Below are 21,107 nucleotides of genomic sequence, written 5' to 3' on the forward strand. Positions count from 1 at the left end.
TCAATCGATGCTCCAAGGATACCCCCCCCTTTGTGATGTGCAACATGTTTTCCAGCCCACACCTTCAGCCGGCACTCCTCATTTCTTTAGTGATGACAGAATTTTCGGGAGCACGTTTGACACATCCTTGGGCCAAGAAGAATTTCCCTGCTCAGCACCAAGAGAGTCAATAACCCGGTATAACGCACGCACTCCCATGCAAAGATTGTGAGCTATTGGGCCCGGGGGCCAAGCGTACAATGGTACCAATGTCCGTTGAGAGAAGCAAAAGCACACAAGGCTTGAAGCGGAAACTCTTGAGAGACCACAAAGGCAAGTCCAAGGTGATACAGGGCTCTGAGGATACCTGGCAACAGGTCGTTAATACCGACTCAGGAAGTTGTCAAAATGGACAGGGATAGACATATGATACTAGGAACCCTTAGTCTATGTATAACCATTATACTGCAAGATGCCCATGGAAGCTTTTATGGCCTGTAGCGGGGCGAGAGATTCAGCTAGCGAATCAGCCTCAAGTTTTACCCTGAGCTTTTTGTGGCACGTGCGGTTTAGTACCCCTTATAAGTGCTTGGGGCATGCCCAAGTCAGCGTTAAGTTGGTTGCTTGCAGCGATCCTCGACCAGCTTCACACCTATCAGGAATTTCTTTCAAGATGCACCTAATCTTTACAAGTTTACACTAGACGACTACTTGACCGACGCTGCAGCGTATCTGGAATTGAGGTGGCTGGCCTTATTCTGGGGGCGAATCCTCTCATCCTTGCAGCAATAAAGCCTTCAATCCGGTGTGCTAAGTCAAGGAGTAGATTTGGGAGCTCACGCTCACTCAGAAGTATCAGGCATCAGTTGACCACGGAGGAGAAGAGATTGCGAAACCTTTGTAAGCTGTTGCTGGGCAGTATCCTGTCGGATGGCGAAATAGACACCGCCATTTCGATCCATTTGGGTTCCCTTGGAGATCGAAGGAATGGAGTGACAAGATTCGTCGGAAGGTGAGGGGTAGTTATAACGTATTTGAGGAAGGCATCTCGGAGATTCATGTGACATTAGAGAAGATTGAGAAGGCTCTGGACCTCGACAGTAGTGTTGCGATAGGGGCAATGCTGAGTGAGTCTTACTAATGATCTGTTCCAGCCATGGACTGATACGAACTAGCCTGAATCCGCCATGAAGAACTGGTTGTCAGAATTAATTAGCAAAGGGAACATTCACTTCTTTCAGGGAGAAGAGGCCGTGAGATACAATCAGCCGTATCTCCAAAGCCGAATTCTGCCAGCAATCAGCGGTCAAGGTGATGGTACAGTCGATCAAACAACCGAACAATGCAACAGCAGCGACGATAACTCTTTGTTCCTGTTAAGAATCCAGCTTCTTGAGATCGGCCTTGGGGCACCTATAGAGCGTCTGCGGAAGGTTAAAGAGGATATCAAGTTAGTCGGTAACGACTATGTCATTCTCAGGGACTATCTGGTCGCCAATAAGTTGGCTGAGAGGACGTTGGGAAGTTGGAGAGGGTTACCAGAAAGCTGTACGACGTTGTGTTTCGAGAAAAGCTGCTCAAGAAATGGATACCGACGAGTTTTGGAAGACGGTGTACAGTGAGGTTGTGGCGCCGCTGGAGGAGGTTTACCTGACATCAGGAGGCGATTTTGAGATGTAAAGTGAATGAATCCAGCCTTTGCGATTGATGTCGATGACAGCTATGATATGCTTTTATCTGACATTAATGCCGCCCCTCGCCTTGTAAAAATTAGTGAGAACATCATTCGCAGGCGGCCGGTACATGGCCTGGTGGAGGGAAAGACAGGAGGAGTCCTAAGCAATGAAAGGACGAAATTCAATTGATTGGCTTGTGGTGAAGCGTATGACTTGCCACGAGAATCGTATGCTCGATCCGAAGCTGTTGTTGGGAGTTGCACAGCAAGAGCGGTGCTCTCCCGCTACGCCCTCGAGGTGCTGAAAGCCGCTGACAGATGACTGTTCCAAGCCGATAGCTTCATGCTCTCCGCGTGAGTCAATACTTGACACTCGAGTATGTGGCATGTCAACTCTGTTATCAATTCCAGCCCAGTGCCACGAAAACACCGGGGAGGGTAGACAGCTGTTGTGCAGCTGATGATCCTTGTCACCCACAGAACCTCCTTCCCTCTCCCCCCGCAAATCTTTTGTCGCTTATTGCAGTTGGGCATGTCCCAAACTCATATCAAAGCATGCGGGACTCGGAGAAAGGTAAGACATGTGTGTATCCTTTCGGGTCAGCAGCAACTTGGAGATCCTATGTGTCGAAGACAAGCCCCGTCCAAGAGCCGCATGAGGGTCCGGCTGCTTAGTCATTAGTAAAGCGACCACCTTAGAGCTTCTATTCTAACCTCGGTATGGAATTGACATCAACAGCTTGGGAAAAACTAAAATCTGGCCAAAGACGTGCAAGGGAAAAATTCAACACTTGACCGTGCGTGGGCATGATGGTGGCGGGACGATTCTTAGCCGGCGGGGGTGGGGTTCCCGCGGAGCGCTAAGAGCAAACCCCAAATGTCGTGATACACCAGCTGCATAGCATCATCGCCCTAGCACCGGGTTCCCGCGATTTGTCACGAGGGTCAGAAACGTGATCGACTGCTTGTCAATTGCAATACGAAGGGCTTGCAAGCGTGTATTGGATGGTTTCACGCAAGAGAGAAGATATGCTTGTGCTCGGAAATATATAGCTGGGCAGTGGAGGTGTGCAACGCCAGGTTCGGCATCACAACGACTGCAAGACGACAAAGTCCAAAACATCGACCTCAAGAACGGCATGATGGAGCTATCGGCAGGCAAGGGTCGCCTTGCAGTTCCCACGATGCAAGCAGGACCGACCATCGGATGGAGAGCGAAACCGAGCGATATGGACCGCGATGGACTAACGTGAAATATCAAGGCTGCCCCATGTCCTCGTGTGCTGATGTTCGTTCCCTTGCTTCAGCGGCTGCCCAGAAACCCTTGGTCCGTAACAACGGCAGGATGACGGTAAACGCAGATAGCCAGAGAGTCGGCCCTGGCGCTGGTGTCGACTCTGAGCGTCGCGATGTCGAGTCTCTCTCGCCCAAACACTCTGCTCATACCACTGTTGTTCCCATTCCTGATGAAGAAACGCCCCTCATCTCCGAGAATGGCACAGCGGCGCCGGCCTCAACTGAGCCCCAATGGCTCGGCGGCCTGACGACTAAGCGTTTCCAGCTTCTCTTCCTCCAGATCGTCATCGGCAACTTTGTCGCCTGCTTTGACGGCACCATCATGGCGTCCAGCCACCCAGCCATCACGTCGTCCTTTGGTAGCAGTAACGCGGCATCGTGGTTGTCGACCGCCTTCCTGCTGACGTCGACCAGCTTCCAGCCTGTCCTGGGCAGCCTATCGGACGGTTTGGGCAGAAAAAGCCCTTACGTCGCGACTGTCGCTATCTTCTTGGTAGGCACGGCGGCGTGCGCGCTGGCACCGAGCATGGGTGCGTTCATTGCGGCGAGGGCGCTGTGCGGTCTGGGTGCTGGCGGTATGATGACGCTCGGTATCATCATCTTGAGCGACGTCGTGCCGATTGAGTGAGTCTAGACCCTGCTGTCGATCTCAAGAGCGCCGACTAACGTCAACAGGATCCGGGGCAAGTATCAGGGCTACCTGAATGTCGTCTTTGGCGTCGGCTCAATGATGGGCGCCGCTCTGGGCGGTCTCATGGCCGACACACTCGGTTGGCGATGGGAGTTTGGTGTTCAGGTGCCGCTGCTAGTTGGCTGCTTGGCGCTCTCCATGGTCATCGTCCCTGCCGATCTGGGTTTGTATGGCAGAGAGCAGAAGCCGCTAGGCGAGGTTATGCGCAACTTCGACCTCCGCGGTTCCATCCTGATGGCCAGTTCGGTCACATGCCTTATCATTGGCCTGGTAGGTCTTCGCGGGTACTCCTCACGTCTCGACACCGATGCTGACTTCCCGCAGAGTCTCGGAGGGAATATCCTTCCCTGGTCTCACCCCGTTGTGATTGCCTCTCTCGTCCTCTTCGCCATCCTCTTTCCCATCTTCCTGCACGTCGAGTCGAATCCGCCAGCCGGGGTCAAGCCCGTCATGCCAATCCATCTTCTCACCAAGCAACCGCAATCCAACCTCCTCTTCTCCAACCATCTCGCCTTCCTGGTCTCCAGCGCCGTAATCTTCAACGCCCCCTTGTATTTCCAGGGCGTTCTCCTCACGTCGGCCACGACCTCCGGTCTGCGCCTGGTCGCTTCGAGCGTGGTGACCTCCATCGTCGGCACCACGACCGGCTTCCTCATCACCTACACCCGCCGCATGAAGTGGGCGGTGGCCGGCGGCACGGCGATTCTCACGGCAGGCACTGCCCTGCTGGCAGCTCAGAGGCCCGGCTGGCCCGGCTGGGTGTACGTGCTGTTCCTGGTGCCGCAGGCCGCGGGCTGCGGTCTTGCCTTCCCTGGTACTCTCATGGCCGTGCTGGCTGTGGCGCCGCAGGAGGAGCAGGCCGTGGTGACAGGCACGCTGACCCTGTGGCGGAGTCTGGGCAGCGTTATGGGTGTCGCGACGAGCTCCCTTGTGATGCAGAACGCGCTGCGGGTGTACCTGGAGAAGTACGTGAGCGCTCCAACTCTGGAAGAGAAGGAGAAGATCGTGCAGCTGGTGAGGAAGTCGGTCGAGGCCATCAAGGCGCTGCCCGACGGCTATCGCGCGCAGGTGGTGACAAGCTACGGTGCGGCGTTGAGGGTGACGTTTGTGGCGACTTGCGTGGTTGCTGCGCTGAGTATGCTGCTGGTGTTGCCGGTGAGGCTGCCGAAGCTGACGAAAAAGACATAGCGGCGCGGTGAGGTGCCGCTGGATGGGGAAATATATGATCAATTTCTGTGTATCGTCTAAGAAGCCCAATTTTAGAAACATCCATTGTTTACATGAATAGAAAAGTGTGTTCGCTCTTAGAACCCAGTACCGCTTTTATCATGCTCACTATTACGCTTGTTCAAGCCTCAACTCCTCCAACTCGTCCCGTAACTTTCTGTATAACTCCTGGGCCTTACGCTCGCGGGTGCTGACGAAGGCAACCTCGGCCCGTAGCGCCTCTAAACGCCGCTGGATAGCTTGCTCTTCGGACGCCCGTAGTACCTGGAAGCCGGCCAACGCGTTGCGCGCCTTTTCCAGGGCCGCGTGCGCCTCGCCGAGCTTCTTGCGCAGCATCTCAGCTCGGTTCTTGTACCCGCCGAGGTGCAGGTTGAGCTTCTTCTCGAGCTTGTTGCCTTTCTCCGCAGAGGCCATGAGGCGGTCAAGGGCAGCCTGTGACTGTTAGTAGGTGCACGTTTTACTGATTAGGCAGCGGGATTTTTTTTTTGTGATTTTTTTTTTTACCTCGAGAGTTGCTCTTATGTTAGCCACGTCATCCTCCCCATCCTCACTGTCCGAGTCGTAGTATCCCAGGCCTAGCCTAAGGGCATTAAGATTCTCCTCCCGCCTGTTCCAGATAGCGTGAACTACCTCTGGCGCAGGCTTCTCCTTCATCTCCATCAATATCTGTAACCTGGCCTCGGCAAGTTCGTCATCGCTGAACCGTGGGATCTCGACCGGCTTGACTCCCGGCGGAGCACCCGGCAACGGGTACTTGGCAGCATCATGAGCCATAAGTAGGGCAGCCTCACGGGCGACCAGGGCCCGCGCAGGGTCCTCGATCTCGTCCGCTGCACGGAGCAAAGCGTCTATATCGACAACAGCTGTCCGTGGCAACTCACGCTGCATGACCTGGGTACGTCTCCGGCGCTCAGCCAGCTCGCGGGCCTCGCGGAGCTCCCGCTCGCGCCGGTCCCGGTCAGCGGCATCTTCCTCCAGCTCCTCTTGTGTCTTAGGCTCCTGTTTCTCCTCGGGAAGCTCGAGCTCCCACTCTGTCTCCTTCGGCTTCGGCAGCGCTGCGAGCTTCTGCTTCAGCTGCTGCCGGAGAGCATGCTCCATTGACACGCCATCGGTGGCATTAAGAGAGAAGGTATCGCGGGGCGTCCGCAGAGGTGTTTGCCCGGGCCGCAGCGGCGTCGCTCCGCCATTGGGCCCTTGGCGCAGCGGAGTTGCGAGCGGATTGGGTGTAGATACAACTTGCTTCTTGGGGACGACCGACTCGAAGCCTGTCGTCCCGGCACCTTCGGCCAAGGGAGCGTTCTCGCCGCCGAGCAGTGACGACTGCGTCTCGGTAAGAGCCTTGATGTTGCGGATCTCGTTGGCGATATGGTCTTCTTGGGCAGGAGCCCTTGGTGTCCGGATCGGCGCGCCAGTGTTTAGGGTCGAGTAATTACCGACAAGCCCACGAGTAGCGTCGTTCTCGCTCTCGCGAGCCATGGCGCTGGCCCGCTCGCCAATCATGCCCATCTTGACGATCTCATCCAGCTCGCTGTCGCTGACCTGCGGAGCGGGAAGTATCAGAGGCTTCCGCTTGCTGCTCTGCTCGGCTTCACGCAGCTTCTGCATCTGGCCAGCCTTGAGGGCCGCCTGAAGAGATGCCGAAGGCCCATCCTTGTTGTTCTTCCTCTTCTTGCGCTCGGCCTCTTCCTCCTCGTCGCTCTTGCGCTTGTTGCCCACTTGCTGCTTCTTAGGGTCGAAATGGGCACGCTGCCACTCGTTGCGAGCAATCTCCTCAGTCGTGTCGTAGAATCCGGGAGCCGGCTTCTTCTCAAAGGGGATGTCGGCGTTGTAATCCATCTGGCCCTTCTTCCGGGTCGTGATCTTGATATTGATGCCGGCCGTCTTGAGCTCGCGGCGCTTCTGCAACGCAGCCAGACGTCTCGACTCCTCCTGCTGCCGCTCGCGGGCTTTCCGCTTGGCCTTCTTGCCTTGAGTATTGGCCAGACGGGCACGGGCTTCGCTCAGCATCTCTTTCTCATCCTCGTCGAGGTCGATCGTGTCGGGACGGGCGGGCTTCGTCTCGGGATCTGGGTCAATTTCGCCCGGCCGCAGCTTTCTGACGTCTTCGGCAGTCGGGGCACGAGTTTCGCCGCCATCGGGGCCCGTCAAGCCCAGTTCGGACGCTTCGCGCTGCTCGGCCTCATCGAGGAGCTTCTGGTAGCGCTCGAGACACTGGTTGGCAGTACGACCGACGATCGGGGCAATAGTGCGCCATTGCGTTGGCATAAGTTTTGCCAGGTGAAGCAGTTTCTCGTCCTCCTCGCGGCTCCATTCGATCTTCTTGATGCTGGGGTCCAGCCACTCGTTCCATCGCGCCTTGCACTGCTTCGGCGTCTTACGCGCCAGCAGCGACGACACACGCGCCCACTGGTTGAGGCCATACTTGCTGACAGCGGCCTTGAGGATCTCGTCCTCGATATTGGTCCACACGCCTCCCTTGACGACGGGCATGGTGGTGATGGGTTGGTGGTGTTGTGCAAAGTGCGATGTCTGCGTTTCGCAGTCGCGGCTGCGAAGCTGGAGAAAGGCGACCTCAACAGCTGGTGGGCCTGATTGGTCAGTGCGCGCCAAGACTAGCCCCACGATGTATGTTTTAAAAGCACCCCTGTCCATGCATGCAGCTAGTAGCTTCGATCGCGTCGTCGCGGTCCCGTAGTACTTGAGCTTTAACTTCTGTCACTGCGTCCTACAGTACGCATTTCGATCCCCATCCAAGTGCAATTGGCCTTGGTCATTCCCCGTCTTTGTTTGTTTCTATCCGGTTGTTCAATACCTAATGGCATCAAGCGCCCCCTCGCCACAAAGGGAGGGAACTGCCTCGGCGCAGCTCAACGGAGCTGTCCCTCCCTCCTCCATCCCGCAGAAGCGTACACTTGAAGACGACCACACGCCGGCTGTTCCCTCACCGCTGAACCCAGAAGCAAAACCCAAAGTTCAATTTCAAGCGCCAGAGGAGGCGCAACCCATGGGGCGCGAGAAGAGGGCCAAGAAAGATTCGCTCAAGAAGCGCGAGTCCAAAGCAACCAGCTCGGACAGTGCCCGGGCAACACCCGACCCCAAGCCGAAGGAGCCGCCAGAACAACTTGGGCCAATTCGATACAGGCTGCCGCCGCCGAAGCCGTCTGACTTTGAGCTGCCGCGCGGGCCTGTATTTTCCAGCCATCATGAGGTCCAGGACTCCGAGGGCAGGACGATCGAGTTCTTTGAGACTTCAGACCAGTAGGTCTCGACTGACCGGCTAGGTATAACGACGAACGTCCAACTGACCTCCTCTCCAGTGTGTATAACAAGAAAAACTTCCACTACACGCACTGCATTGCAGACCCCGCCTTCCGATCTAGCTTTTACTACCGTCAAACCGAGCCTCCGCCCTACGGGCCCCACATGAGTTTCGAGGATGCCGCTTCGCACATGTTCTTCGATCGCGAGGGCAAGCATGTCACAACAGAAAAGGGGTACCGTATGTCACGAGCCAACGTGGCCGTGCGCGAGGGGCGCTGGTTCTGGGAGTGCAAAGTCACACGGGGTATCCTGAGGAATCGCCGCGAAGACGAGATGGAATCGCACGGTCATGTCCGTATCGGATTTGCCAGACGGGAAGCGTCTTTGGACGCGCCCGTTGGCTTCGACGCCTACAGCTACGGTCTACGAGACATTTCAGGCCAAAAGGTGCACATGTCACGGCCCAAACCCTTCTTCCCTCCCGGTGAGGAGATCCGCGAGGGAGACGTTATTGGCCTTGAGATTTACCTTCCATCCGAGCGCTTGCACCGCAAGATTGTCCAGGGCACATACAACCCGGCTGTCGATCACGACGACGACTCAGACCTGCCGCCTGAGGCACCGAATATCGTGCGCGACCGTATCCCGATCCGCTTCAAGCAGCACATCTACTTCGAGAAGATCGACTACCACACAACCAAGGAGCTCGAAGAGCTTCACAATCCGTCGCCCATGTCGACGACGCATAATACCGAGCCCCCGCATCCCAACCATCCCGTCCCAGCCATGCGCACGCTTCCAGGGTCGTACATCAAGGTGTACAAGAACGGTAAGCTGATGGGAACGCCCTGGACGGACCTCTTTGCTTTCCTGCCTCCGGCGTCCAAGCAGGCGCAACAGTCCGGTGGGCGCGAGGCTCTCGACGACGGGTCGTTAGGATACTATCCGGCCGTAAGCGTGTTCCGTGGCGGCGCCGTCGAGGTGAACTTTGGGCCGGACTTCTGGTTCCCTATCTCGGAGGAGGATGCCGCGACGGACGGGACGAAGACGAAGCGACTCCGGCCAATATGCGAGCGCTACGACGAGCAGATAGTGGAAGATATTGTCTACGATATCATTGACGAAGTCGACTTTTGGATGCAGGACGGTGGGAAGGATATCGATCGCGGCAGAGATGAGAAGGCCGAGACTGCAGGAGCGGGTAGGGAAGAGATTAAGGAGTTGTTTCAGGATGACTAGAGATATCGATGGTAAATATAAACAGGTGACGTCCTTCCGTCTGAACTCCTCGATCCAACATTATTATTATTATTATTATTATTATGATGATGATGATGCATAGTGCACATGGGTATCAATCATTACGAGCTCTTCGCCGCCTCAACCTCTGCTGGCGCCCTAGCTTGATCCTCTGCCCGTTCTCTCTCCTCCTTCTCCCGTTCCTCCTTACCCCTCTTCCAGCAATACCACAGTACAAACAGCAACAAGACAACCGCCGTACTCCACAGTGCGCTCGTCCCAACAACCGCAGGCCACCTCAGCTTTAGCGCGTTCACAATTGCCCTCAGCATCGCCTGCACCACGGCCGGGGTTAGCGTAAGGTCGCCCAAACTCTTCGGCAGTAACAACTCCTTCACCCCCTTAGTCCCCTCCTTCCCAATCTCCTTTACCGCTGCGTCCTTCGCAGCGCTAAGCACCTCCGATCCGAAGCTCTCGGCCATCTTCTTCGGCAGCTTTGTGACAATATTCTGCATCCCTGGCGGCAGCTTCTCAAACCCGCGCCTGAACGCATCGTTGCGCCCGTCAAACAGCTTGATCAGGTCGTCCACTGCCGTTGGCGCCCCGCGCATGATGTCTTTGAGCACCAGCACGAACTGGCGAACCAACTCCTTCAGTTCAGCCGAGGCCTTGTCCTTTTTCGCCTTTGCCTTGGCCTTGGTCTCCGGACTGAGGTCCAGCCGCGCAAGCACGCGGTTGAGGTCGGCCCACTCGCGGTCTGCCTCGTCTTCCGTGGTGGTGTCTGTCGCAGTCTGCTTGGGCTTGCTGGTGCGGTGGAACAGGCGCGACAATCGGCTCTGCTTCTGCTTCTTCGGCGATGCTGCGTCCGCACTGCTGCCGGTGACCTCCTCGCCTCCCCAGGCCTCTATCAAGTCGGGCGTTCTTGGGCGGGAAGGCATGGGTCGCTTCGAGCCATCAGCTTTGTCTCCATCTTTGCCCTCAACGTCGCCGACGAGATGCTCGAGAAAACGCTCATCTTCGTCGTCGAGGAGGGCGGGGGCTGGCTCCTCTGACTGCTCCTGTTGCTTCTCGGCTTCATCACGGCGGCTTGGCGCAGCGGGAATGTCTTCGTCTGGGGTAGGTGTTGCGGGGTAGCCTGGGGTTTGAGTCGCAGCCGAGGCCGAGAGTTTCGCTGCGTCGGCTGCCGCTTCCTTGGGTCGTGATTTCTTGAAAAAGGAAGGCATCTCGTGGGTTGGGTGAGATGAAAACAAAAAGAAGAAGAAGAAGAAGAAGAAGAAGAAGAAGAGGAAAAAGAAGTTTGCATGTCTGGCACAAGCGATGTAGGGGTAGAATGGGCTTCAGCGGCCTGTCGGCCGCCGGTATTTGTCTTGCTTGCCGTTGCTTGGCTGCCCTGCCTCTACTCTTAGCCCCAGCCCGACTACTGCCGATGCTGTCGCCACATATCGCACCGCCACAGTGATGTCATGCCTTGCTTGATGATGGATGTTGTGGCGGTGCAGAGTACACTGGGTATCAATACGGATTGGCTCAACGATGATAAAAGTTTTAACCACACAGTCTCCCAGCTTTATTCCTCGTCCTCATCCTCAGCCTGTGGTTCACTCCTCCTGCCTCCCCTCTGTCTGCCTCTCTGCCATCCTGCCCTGGTCGTGAGGGCACGTTCGCCAACGTAATGATTCCCCGACCACTCCCTGTTGCACTTAGGGCAACGGCGATCGGGTCGCGTGCGCCAGAAGCCCTCGCTGCAATGGTCGTGCAGCCGCACAAGACAGTCAGGCTCGTCGCAGCGCTGGCCGTATGTGACAATTTCTTTACAGCCCTCGCAAAACTTTATGGGCTGCCACGCGTTGTCCTCAGGCTCTGGATCATTGTATGCCTCTACAAGCCACTGCCATAGCTCCAGCAGCGCCCGCGTCGTTAAACTGTAGAACCCGTTCGGGCTTAGTTGCAACCAACCCTCTTGCACCAAGCTCGAGAGGAGGGACAGCACTTCGGAGTGCTTTAGCGGCTGGACCTTGGGGCCAAAAACCTCTAAGTTGTCGCTGTCTCCGCCAGCACCAACGCCGCTCTGTCTCGACTGCGCTGGTGGCCTTGACAAGCGCAGCGCCTCTGCTTCGTCGATGGCCATCAACTCTATGCGCGGAGTATTGTGCTTATCGAACATCGCGTCTAGCAGCCTCTTGATGTATGCCACTTCGTCGGCCGTGTGCACCGTGCTCAGCTGTGTCGGAGGGTCGCTGTGGGCGTTGACGAAGGCCCAGATACGTTCTCCGCTGAGCTGGTCACGAGTGTTGCGGATGTCAAAATCGAGCGGCTCGATGGCCTGGCGGGCGGCATGGATATAATGCTGAAAGACATCGCGGGTGATGTCTGACGGGGAGATGTGCTCGCCGGTCGAGGCCGACTGGATGGCCGCGATCAGCTTCTGGCCTTCGCTGAGACTCAAGGTCCCCCGGGCCATGAAGGCCTGGAGAAAGGCCCGGTTGGTGTCGTTGTAACCAGGAGGGAGCGCAGGGACCCAATCTTGGTCCATCCCGGTGTCCCTTAAACTCAGGACTGGAGAGGCGTGTAAAAAGAGGCCTGTGCTAAGTAGCAGAGGTATTGATTGCGTGAAACCCGTATGTTATAGGGGCGGCAGCAGCTTCGGAATTCGGAATGGATGGCGCTGCCCGATCGACAACACTCGTTGATTTTAGGTTTGGCTAATGGTTACGCGTCGGAAAACGGCTCAGCTTTGACAGGTACGTAGTGGAGCCTGATAACGCCGTCGATGGAGTCTTTGCTCCGCGTCGCGACGCGTTTGTTCACCTTTGATCGCAGATCTTATCACCATCCTTCATTGGGGGTTGGGCACGGTGGGATCGACAGGGTCCTCCAGCCCACGTGGTCAGCCGTTACCCGGTAGGCGAGCATATGGCGGATCTTGGCATCACGGTCTGTGCTCAAACAGCCGCACCAACCACAGCACAGATCGACTGATATTGGGACGACAACGCCCGAGACGGGCAAGCTGCAGAAAACCCACGCTTACGGAGAGCCGTTTCAGATAAAAAGGGAGTCGCAGATAGCTTTGGGGCCTTTAGTCGATAAAAAAAATGTCAACAACCCCTATCATGCTTCTGCCCGAGGCCACGGCTGATCGGCAACAAGGGTGGGAATCATGGGATCCATCGCTTCTGGTTCAATTTTTGCAACAGCGTCACATGAAGATGACACCTATGCCAAGTATTTAAGGGAATTTGGGACCCCTCAAACACCCCCATGACTTGTTTCCAAGGCCGTTCCAGGGGAGGGGCTGTTGTCGCAGCGTCAGGTACTGCTACTGGCGGACGTTGGCTAGGCGGAAATTCTCCGCAGCACGACAGGCTGTCGGATGTGCGAATTGGGAATGGCCTCGTTTTCTAGCCAGGTTCTACAAAAGTATAGACGCCGCTTTGACTCTGGGTTATCGCCTTTATCACCAGCCTTCCGATCCTCCGTCCTGCTTGGCGAGCATGCTCGGCTCGCGGGTTGTTGGAAAAAGGCAACCGTCCGTTTAGCGACCACTTTACCCTCCCCCTCCCCCCCGGGCGGGCTCTCAGCCACCGTCTCAAGCCTCTTCACAGTCTTCACCCCTAACATCGAATTTGAAGAGCTCCCAGACTTCCAAACATATGCTTCATCATGCTGCATGGAGGGTCGCAGGGTCTCGGCCTGCAGATCAACCTGCAGAGCCTGCAGGTCGCTCACCCAGCTGCACACTTGCCCACCCTAGCAACGTGTTTAGCTGGGCCCAATCCCGAGAAGCCCCTCCTCGTGCAGCCCAGTCGCTCACTCGCATGGGTGACATTGCGAGGGTAAGGATGCTACGCCAATCCAGCCCAGGTCAAAGCGTACTACGGCCAGTCTGCAGCTAAGGGCCTAGTCGGCAGCCTCGGCTCGATGCAGAGCGACATTGTGGCGGTTTTGCCTGCCCTAATTGGACGCAGCACGATTTGAGGGCACGTTGTAATGCTTGCCGATCGTTGTTCAAGCTCTGTGCTTCTCTGTGATGCTTGTCCACCTGCTTCTTTCCATGCCCCGGCTCCCCAGAGCTTGGCGATATCAAACCCCAGTTCCAAATCCATGGGGCGGGCAATTTATCCCGCGTGCATCGCTCCTGCGTGATCGTCCTGTTTTCTTCATGTCCATCTCTGTGACTGTCTTGCTGTGCCCGGTCGCATACCTGAGAGTTCTTAGCCGCGATGGCAGCCCAGCTGCCTCCCGGCGTGGCCAGCTTCGCCGCCGGCATCTTAGTGTATAGCTTCTTTTGTTTCTCCTTTGGCCCATTGCTGCTGTACCTCACCTGGGCACATAATGAGCGTTTCAGCTGTAAGTTCCTCCTGTGGTCCCGACGGACTCGATTGGTGCTGATCTGGGCCTTCCAGATATTGCTATGCTCACCTTCTTTGTGAGTTTACACACGGTTGCTTCGATTATGCAACAAATACACACCATTGTTGCCTTTAAAGACGTCAAGACCAAGGAGTGGGAGAATATTGCGGCCAATGTCGGAAGCCCAGAGCTCAACATCACCGGAGGTGCTACCGGCCTCGACCGTGTGCTCTTCTATATCCGTGAGTGGCTCTTGTTGATAAGCTTCTCTGAATGTTTGGGCTTATGCTGACCCGAACAGAGTACTACTCCTACAATGTCGAGTCACTGCTGGTATTCTTCTGGTTAGCATCCCCGTCGCTGTCGAGTGTGGTTCCTGACTGACCGTAACCAGGGCTGTGGCGCTGGCCAACAGCATATTCCAGCTGCGCATCATCAAGACGTACCGCTTTCACGCCAGTATGGCTGCGAAGACGATGGGTGCTCTGTTTCCGGCCGGCCAGATGATCATCCTGCGTTTCTGCGGCCCCTACGTTAACACCGCTGGTTACATGGTGATCGCTGATGGCATCAGTACGTGCTCCTGGCTTCCCCTTGTCGGCTCGCTTAGTTGACAGTTCCCAGTGATGCCATTCTCGTGCGCTACATCCACTCGCGCATCAACTTCGCCCCCTGGAACGTCGGTTACGGGCAGCCCAGCGGCAGCACGGGCCAGATCAGCGGCACCGGCGCAAGTGGCACCAACAACAGCCGAGCTGTTCGCAGTCGTCGTCGTCGGACAACCATCTATGACAAGTGGCTCGTCCTGCGCTTTACCATCGCATTCTTGTCTCTTAGGTGGGTTGCTCCCTTTTGGCTGAGAAGTTCTTCACCCAGCGCAACCTTCACTAACTCCACCCAGTCTCTTCCAGATCATCGTCGTCAACTTCCAGCTCCGTGCCGCCTCCCACAACAACGTCGCGAATCTGCCCCCGGAGCCCGATCTCTCCCCGGAGCGCGCCAAGGGCGACTTTGCTCTATTTGCCCCGGCCGTTTCAGCCCCTCCGCTCGTCTTCATCGTCTTCGGTACCACTCGCACCTTCCGCAAGTACATGTGGGCGCATTTCGTCCCTGCCATAATCCGCAACCCTATCGATGCGCGTCGACAGGCGAAGAAACTTGCCAAGCAGCGTGCTCAAGGATACGCCGAGGGCAGCGTATCTGGGACGAACCCCTGTGCCACAGCAGCGACGACCGCGACTGGCGGCTCGGTAACCGTTGAAAATTCCGCAGGGATTACATACGGAAAGGGGATGCCGAGTGCCAGCTGGAAGGACCACGATCCCATGGCGCAGATGGAGAGCGGTCGTGCTGGTATCGGGTTCAACGGTGGTAGTCACGGTCGAAAGACATCACACGGGGGCAGTACTCGCGGATTGCACAGGAGCAGTAGTGCCGACTACGGAGGAAAGAGAGGCTACGGGGGTGTTGGCTATGGAAATGGATACGGGAGAGGAGGATACGGCCAGTATGGCGATGAGGGATATAGGTTGCAGAACTTGAGTCCTGCCGCAAGGTGGAGGGAGCGGGATGACTGGCCAGAAAGGCCGCCGCCTGTACCCCCCAAAGATTTTCCTTAGTACGCACATATTTGGGATTTCGGATAAGGCATATACCCCTTGAATACCCCTGTTGTGTATGGCGTTCGGGTTGTGGCTTGGTTTTGCATATATAATACCACTATGACACTTGGACATCTGGGTAATTAACCCGCTCTAACTCTAATGCCCCCTCCATGCTCTTATGTTTTTTTTTTTTTCCGCTATTTCTTTCCCTTCTTCCCCCTCCTTCACTCTCTCTTTAGTACGGCTCAATCAGATGCCCAAGTGAGTGGCTTGGAGCTCCGTGGGATACCATTGCTGTTACTCCAGATGTAGTTTTGCTAGCAACATGAGGGTGCTACCATGACCTCACAGGTGCGTCGGCTATAGTGCTTCCAAGCCTCTTAAGTGGAATTACGCTAACGTCAGGGTGCTTTAGTAAAAGCCTCGAGCTCTGCCACAACACCTGTATAGACTTTCCCATGGAAGGCATCCTCGTCCATGTGCTGCACATACTGCCCAGAACTGACACATCGCTCCACTACTGTCTTATAAGCGGGACACAATATGGCAACCTTTGACCCCAATAGTCTATAGACTGTAACGGTATCACGTATTATGCCAGACTCGTCTCCTGGCATCTCCACCTCATCACATGGTTCCCGCATGCTTTCAATTGTAGACCCGAGAATGAATTCCAACAGAACTACTCCCAAAGAAAAGAGGGCATGGCTGTATGTTGCAGATGATGGATCAGGCTCGTCTGGGTGGTCTATCGTTTGCTTTGGTGGCTGTGCTCTCAGGTATGCGTGGTCGTACCCTGAGGTTTTGCTCTGCACGAGGAAATGTATGTTCCACTTCGTCATAGGCTCAGACAGCCAAGGGGGTTCTGATGAACTTCAAGAAATTCGATACAACGGCGAGAGCAAGCTGCATTTTCTCATCGAGCTTGAAGAGAGGCCGAAGCCCTTGTTTGCGCTGAAGCACGTTGACGAGTGCGACTGCTGACAAATCCTGTTGCTCATTCGATACCCGGAATACTGTATATAAAAACTTAGGATGTTGCGGATCAACCAGGTATCCCTGACAACTCTCTTGCATGCAGGAGCTGCGCTCTAGGCCGGAGCAGATAGTCATAGGAAGCGGGTTTGTGACAAGTGGCGCAGTGAGTGCGAGCTCGATCGACTTCTCTATTATGGTTACAGTTGCAGCGCCCTTGGATAATGTTGAGTAATTGGTAAATGCATTCTCAGCAAATGATACCACCCTTTTGGTCCGCTTTTTCCTTATCGCGACAGGACTTTCTGCGGGTGCTGGCATCTTTTCCGGCAGAGGAGTGCCGCGCGTCTTTGGTGAGGGAGCAGGGAGTTTGCTGATATCGATCGTTTCCCAAAGCTTGCCAGTCCCAGAATCTCGAGTTGTTGCGGTTTGAAAGGATATGGCAAGCCGAAAGAGCGATCTAGCCAAGATATCATCATCATCATCATCATCATAACCTAGATGAGTTGGCTTAGGACTAAGGCCGACGCTAATATCATGGCTGTGGGTGCGTCTCAAACTGGTCCTGAAAGCGCGATAAACCGATAACGAGAGATTTCGAAACAATTCAATGCCTCTGCATCCAGATTGTTTACGCCTTTCGGGTTCTAACACCAGGCATTGTTGTGTCAGCATTTCCAGGTCGTTTATACCCTTGGAGATGATGCCAAGTACATCCTGGTAGTATTTTCTGTTCAGGCGGTAGAGGAGTTTTTTGAACTCGCGAGGCATCCATGACTTTTGGACCTAGGCAACCTGGTTTCGGTCAGTCAGAGTGGCGGCATGACTTTCTGGGTATATTTGTTCTCCATCACCCACCTGCCCATCTTTGGTGATATCGATTCGAAGGCTTTGTTTGATGCCTTCAAGGGCCTCCTGGATCTCAAACACAGTCTTTTCGAAGGGCGCATAGGAATCCCACAACCGGCTACGTATCTTCTGTTCTATCTCTTCTCTTTGCCAGAGCTGCCCAAATGGATCGATGAGCATGTTCTCGATGTCTTTAAAGGGAGCGATATCTCGTAAAAGTTGTGCACAAGTATTGCAAAGTTTGGCATGCTCAGTGGTCAGCTGGCGGTACACACTCTTCAACTCCTATCAGAGTTTCCCCAATCTTTGACAAAGTGAATGTAGTGCTGAATGCCCTTGGCGACCAAAGGCAGAGAACCCAAAACGAGGCCTGCCACCTCTAGGCCAGACATGCTGTACTCATTCACACTGGTCGGGTCCTGTTTAATCTCAACCTGGGGAATCCTATAGTTGGAGAGGGGGGGAAACTTGAGCTTCAAGTACGGACAAAAGCAAACAAGTAACCCCATACACTTGGACTCACCATCAGAGTAGAAATGAAGCGGGGTAGAAGATCACAATGGCTGATGAGCGGAACTGCATACATCCTTGGCAAACCGTCATGATTGGTCTAGGAGTCACACAAAAGGCATCTCACGAGCAAGCTGATTGTTAGTAAGATACCCAAACACGGAAGTTGGTAGGCTAAGGGGGAGAAGGATGGAAAGTGATGATAAGGTATCTATAAATGATTGGCAAGAGAAGAAATAATAATGATAGAAATCTTAAAACGGAGGTTTATAACTTTGGCAAGTGACACCTTGGTATAAGCCCCTTACCAAAGCCAGTGGTCCCTGAGAAGTAGTGTACTAATGGACAGGAGCAAGGCAGCACTGGCCCCGCATTAAGAGGACTTTTTTTTTTTTTTTAGCTCGGTTCCTCAACGATATTGACGACCTTAGTTACTGCCCGACCGTCCTTAAGAAGCCCTGTTAGCACCTCCCCCTTCCATCTTATGCCTTCACTCGTTCGAGCAGGTCTATGTCTTGTCATACTGGCTTGGGGATCGTGAAAGATATCGCCTAATGAGCAATTCGATGACTGCAGAGCAGGTAGGAGTCGGCAAACCAGCATTCAGGCCCATTGCCCACCATGTCCGCATAACCCTGCAGGTCTTCTCCTTATTGAGAAACTCTCCGCCATTCGGACAACAAGCTTGGCTGAACAGTGAAGAGCTTTTGTCTCCAGTTAAGAATGAGGAGATCCGATTCAAAACATGGGCCGGGAACCTTGGCGCCCATCGTGTCGGGAAATCCTCCCTCGACTACCGACTGCGGCAGGCGAGCCACCTCCAGGATCAGGTTATCTATCTCTTGAAAGACATCCTGGAGTCACTACAGGATGTCTGTAGGCTCCTCGAGATTGAGGTGTCAATGATAATACGGTCGTCTAGCAGCCAATCTTCTCATTCGTCTTGAAGGAATTTAACTCGGCACCACACAGTTCTCCCCGGTGATTCGATGGTTATAGCGGATGTTACCGACACCAGCAATAGTTTTGATGACTTAAGTGACTCCGATATTGAGAATCCAATCGTCGAAGAGCGCTTTAGATTACTCTGCGCGGATGTCAAAGAGTGTATCGATTGTTTGCATAGTCTTAATGTTGCCATTGCCAACCCAGCTCCGTACGAAAGATTCCAGAAGTTCGGTGCGGGAGGATATCTCGTGCCGAGAACCGTGCGATATCGCTTATGTTAGGAACAAGTTCCCACTTCTCGATTTCAAGATAGCTGAGAAGCTCGGGAAGGGAATCACCAGACGTCGCCAGTTCTTCCGTTACCGACAAAGTCATCACGAGAAGCCGGCGGCAGGATTGGACTCCTTGGCTTATGAAGGAGGCAAAACCATTGGAGAAGAGGATGACAAAACCGAGGCCGCGCCGACGACGATCGCCTCATCGTTGCCCGATCACGTAAAAGCCGCGAACATCAACATCAATAGCGATGCTATTGACGAAGACAATTGTTCGGATACGGGATGCTCCATGACGTCATATGCGACTTCTGTAGGTGATTAGACGGGGACTGTTACTTTGGAGACAGCTCCGCTGCTGAGGGTTCCACCATTATGCACAATGGCAGAAACAGGAGCTTTCGAGTGTCCATTCTGCTATCGAATGATCGTAGCCAAGACAAGGTCGTCATGAAAGTAAGTTGTCACCTGATCGCTCAACGGCATAGCCATCGGTAAGGTTGGGCTGGAAGCCCGGAATGCTAACAGCAGCGCGTCTCCAGACGACATGTCTCCAGCGATCTTCGACCCTATACGTGCGTTTTCGAGGATTGTCTCGAGTCCAACCTCGACTTTGACAGACGACGCTGTTGGGAAGCTCACACAATGAACAGCCACTGGAAGTCTTGGTCGTGCTTGTTTGGATGTAGCATTACTTACGATTCTGCCTTGAAGCTGAAAACCCACATACTCCAAAGCCATCTCCCATCCCTTACGGGCACCCAGCTGGATGCAATTGTAGCGACTGGATCGAACCAAACAGCAGGTGACACCACTGTTGAGTGTCTTTTCTGTAAGAACAAAATACTTGGTCTAAGGCGGTATACAAGGCACGTCGACAATCACCTGAAACAATTAGCATTATTTATTCTTCCAGATCCCGACTACGGTAGTGGTGATGATAGTGACGACAAGAATCACATGGGAGTGGTGCATGCGGGGGAGAGCGATACTTCTGGTGGCCTTGGATTCTCTGAGAACCACAGAGATGTGCTTTCCTCTGAGGTTGAGTGCAGCACGGTGAGTAAACTTATAACTTGGCGGATAAAGTCTATTCTTCGCAGGAGTCATGAAATATTGCGATTTCATCATGATGATGGTCATAATGATGATCATGGTCATGACGAGGAAAGAAAAAGTCAGAACACAGTGGAGGAAACCCCTGCTGCGAACGAAGCTGAGTTTTGTCGAACCGCTATTGTTGATCTGATGTTACCGTTTACCTGACCGTATGATGTAAACAGCAACCAAGTTTGGCTGCCGTCACTCAGCAACAGTCTTCGAAGCCGACATCAGAGGCTGGTACGACTTTCATGCACCGCGAACACAAGCAGGGAGGCTATGAGACCAGCGACCATAACATATATTCGGCTGCTACTCATCACGACAGCGAAACTATGGAATCAAGCAGTGAAGAGATGGTCGACGAGGCGTTTTATCCCATGCCGTCACGAAAAACCATTCTATCCGAGGCACGCGACAAGGCAACTACTGCCGTTGAAATGGATAATGGGGGCGCTTGGGAGGCCTATTCCGAGGCATACACTTTGCTTCAGCAAGCATTATCACACGATATGGCAGGAGGATCTTCAAAAGTTAGAGGCTATTGTGAGTTTCTCAGACCCCCTCTCTTGCTGGGTGATAAGGTTAACGGTGCATAGAATGACGCGTACATTAATCGGGTTACGGAGCTCGACGAGCTACTATTAGAGTTGTCAGAATCCAAGGAAGAGTAATGGATTAGATTGTGTACAGTTGCAAGATATGGACTAGTTATCGCCACCAACTAGCCCATCATTATGTGTCACACGGACACGGCAGTTCAAGGAAAGGGATGTCCCCGACTACCAACACAAGGGATACCAGAGACAGAATGATTGTGAGCGGCACAAATACGTGGTTGATCCCGGAAGATGTCTAGAGCCGGATGACCGAAGAGAATGAGCCATATGGCTGAGGCATGATGAGGATTCTATAAAGGAAGCTGCCCGGTCATGATAAACTTCTCCTGGTTCCTCCTCTGCCTGATACAGGACACTGAGGACATACACGTAGTACTTGACTTCGCTGTGCACCCCACATCGTCAGTGGCCACAATCTAACCCATTTGACCCATTGTCGATCCCTGCCTGCACCAGACCAAGTCACCCGTTACACTATGGTCTCCCACTGGAAGGTCCTGCTTC

General features: G+C 54.3%; 5 protein-coding genes and 2 pseudogenes across 7 annotated transcripts; 4 read left to right on the forward strand and 3 right to left on the reverse strand.

Annotated features, from left to right (window-relative positions):
• Nucleotides 1–2,999: 2,999 nt before the first annotated feature.
• Nucleotides 3,000–4,829, forward strand: CTHT_0038130 (multidrug resistance protein fnx1-like protein; the record flags this gene model as incomplete). The annotated part of the gene is made up of 2 exons (XM_006694172.1): nucleotides 3,000–3,574; nucleotides 3,626–4,829. 2 exons carry the CDS (start codon nucleotides 3,000–3,002, stop codon nucleotides 4,827–4,829), a joined length of 1,779 nt encoding a protein of 592 aa, XP_006694235.1.
• Nucleotides 4,830–4,979: 150 nt separating this feature from the next.
• On the reverse strand, nucleotides 4,980–7,358 carry CTHT_0038140 (putative pre-mRNA splicing protein; the record flags this gene model as incomplete). Its single annotated transcript, XM_006694173.1, has 2 exons — nucleotides 4,980–5,300; nucleotides 5,373–7,358. The coding sequence occupies 2 exons, from the start codon at nucleotides 7,356–7,358 to the stop codon at nucleotides 4,980–4,982; spliced, it is 2,307 nt and encodes a 768-aa protein (XP_006694236.1).
• A 325-nt stretch (nucleotides 7,359–7,683) lies between these two features.
• On the forward strand, nucleotides 7,684–9,368 carry CTHT_0038150 (uncharacterized protein; the record flags this gene model as incomplete). The annotated part of the gene is made up of 2 exons (XM_006694174.1): nucleotides 7,684–8,126; nucleotides 8,186–9,368. The coding sequence occupies 2 exons, from the start codon at nucleotides 7,684–7,686 to the stop codon at nucleotides 9,366–9,368; spliced, it is 1,626 nt and encodes a 541-aa protein (XP_006694237.1).
• Nucleotides 9,369–9,490: 122 nt separating this feature from the next.
• Nucleotides 9,491–10,591, reverse strand: CTHT_0038160 (uncharacterized protein; the record flags this gene model as incomplete). Its single annotated transcript, XM_006694175.1, has 1 exon — nucleotides 9,491–10,591. One exon carries the CDS (start codon nucleotides 10,589–10,591, stop codon nucleotides 9,491–9,493), a length of 1,101 nt encoding a protein of 366 aa, XP_006694238.1.
• Nucleotides 10,592–10,935: 344 nt separating this feature from the next.
• CTHT_0038170 (putative DNA repair protein) lies at nucleotides 10,936–11,901 on the reverse strand (the record flags this gene model as incomplete). Its single annotated transcript, XM_006694176.1, has 1 exon — nucleotides 10,936–11,901. The coding sequence occupies one exon, from the start codon at nucleotides 11,899–11,901 to the stop codon at nucleotides 10,936–10,938; it is 966 nt and encodes a 321-aa protein (XP_006694239.1).
• A 1,690-nt stretch (nucleotides 11,902–13,591) lies between these two features.
• Nucleotides 13,592–15,740, forward strand: CTHT_0038180 (annotated as a pseudogene; the record flags this gene model as incomplete). The annotated part of the gene is made up of 7 exons: nucleotides 13,592–13,718; nucleotides 13,775–13,963; nucleotides 14,023–14,065; nucleotides 14,116–14,275; nucleotides 14,332–14,558; nucleotides 14,623–15,339; nucleotides 15,677–15,740. Coding segments are annotated over 7 exons (1,527 nt in total).
• A 2,642-nt stretch (nucleotides 15,741–18,382) lies between these two features.
• CTHT_0038190 lies at nucleotides 18,383–20,657 on the forward strand (annotated as a pseudogene; the record flags this gene model as incomplete). Its single annotated transcript has 8 exons — nucleotides 18,383–18,489; nucleotides 18,699–18,815; nucleotides 18,889–19,195; nucleotides 19,317–19,338; nucleotides 19,425–19,457; nucleotides 19,799–19,941; nucleotides 20,166–20,529; nucleotides 20,641–20,657. Coding segments are annotated over 8 exons (1,110 nt in total).
• Nucleotides 20,658–21,107: the final 450 nt, after the last annotated feature.

This window comes from Thermochaetoides thermophila (assembly GCF_000221225.1).
Source record: "Thermochaetoides thermophila DSM 1495 unplaced genomic scaffold scf7180000011816, whole genome shotgun sequence".
NCBI lineage: Eukaryota > Fungi > Ascomycota > Sordariomycetes > Sordariales > Chaetomiaceae > Thermochaetoides > Thermochaetoides thermophila.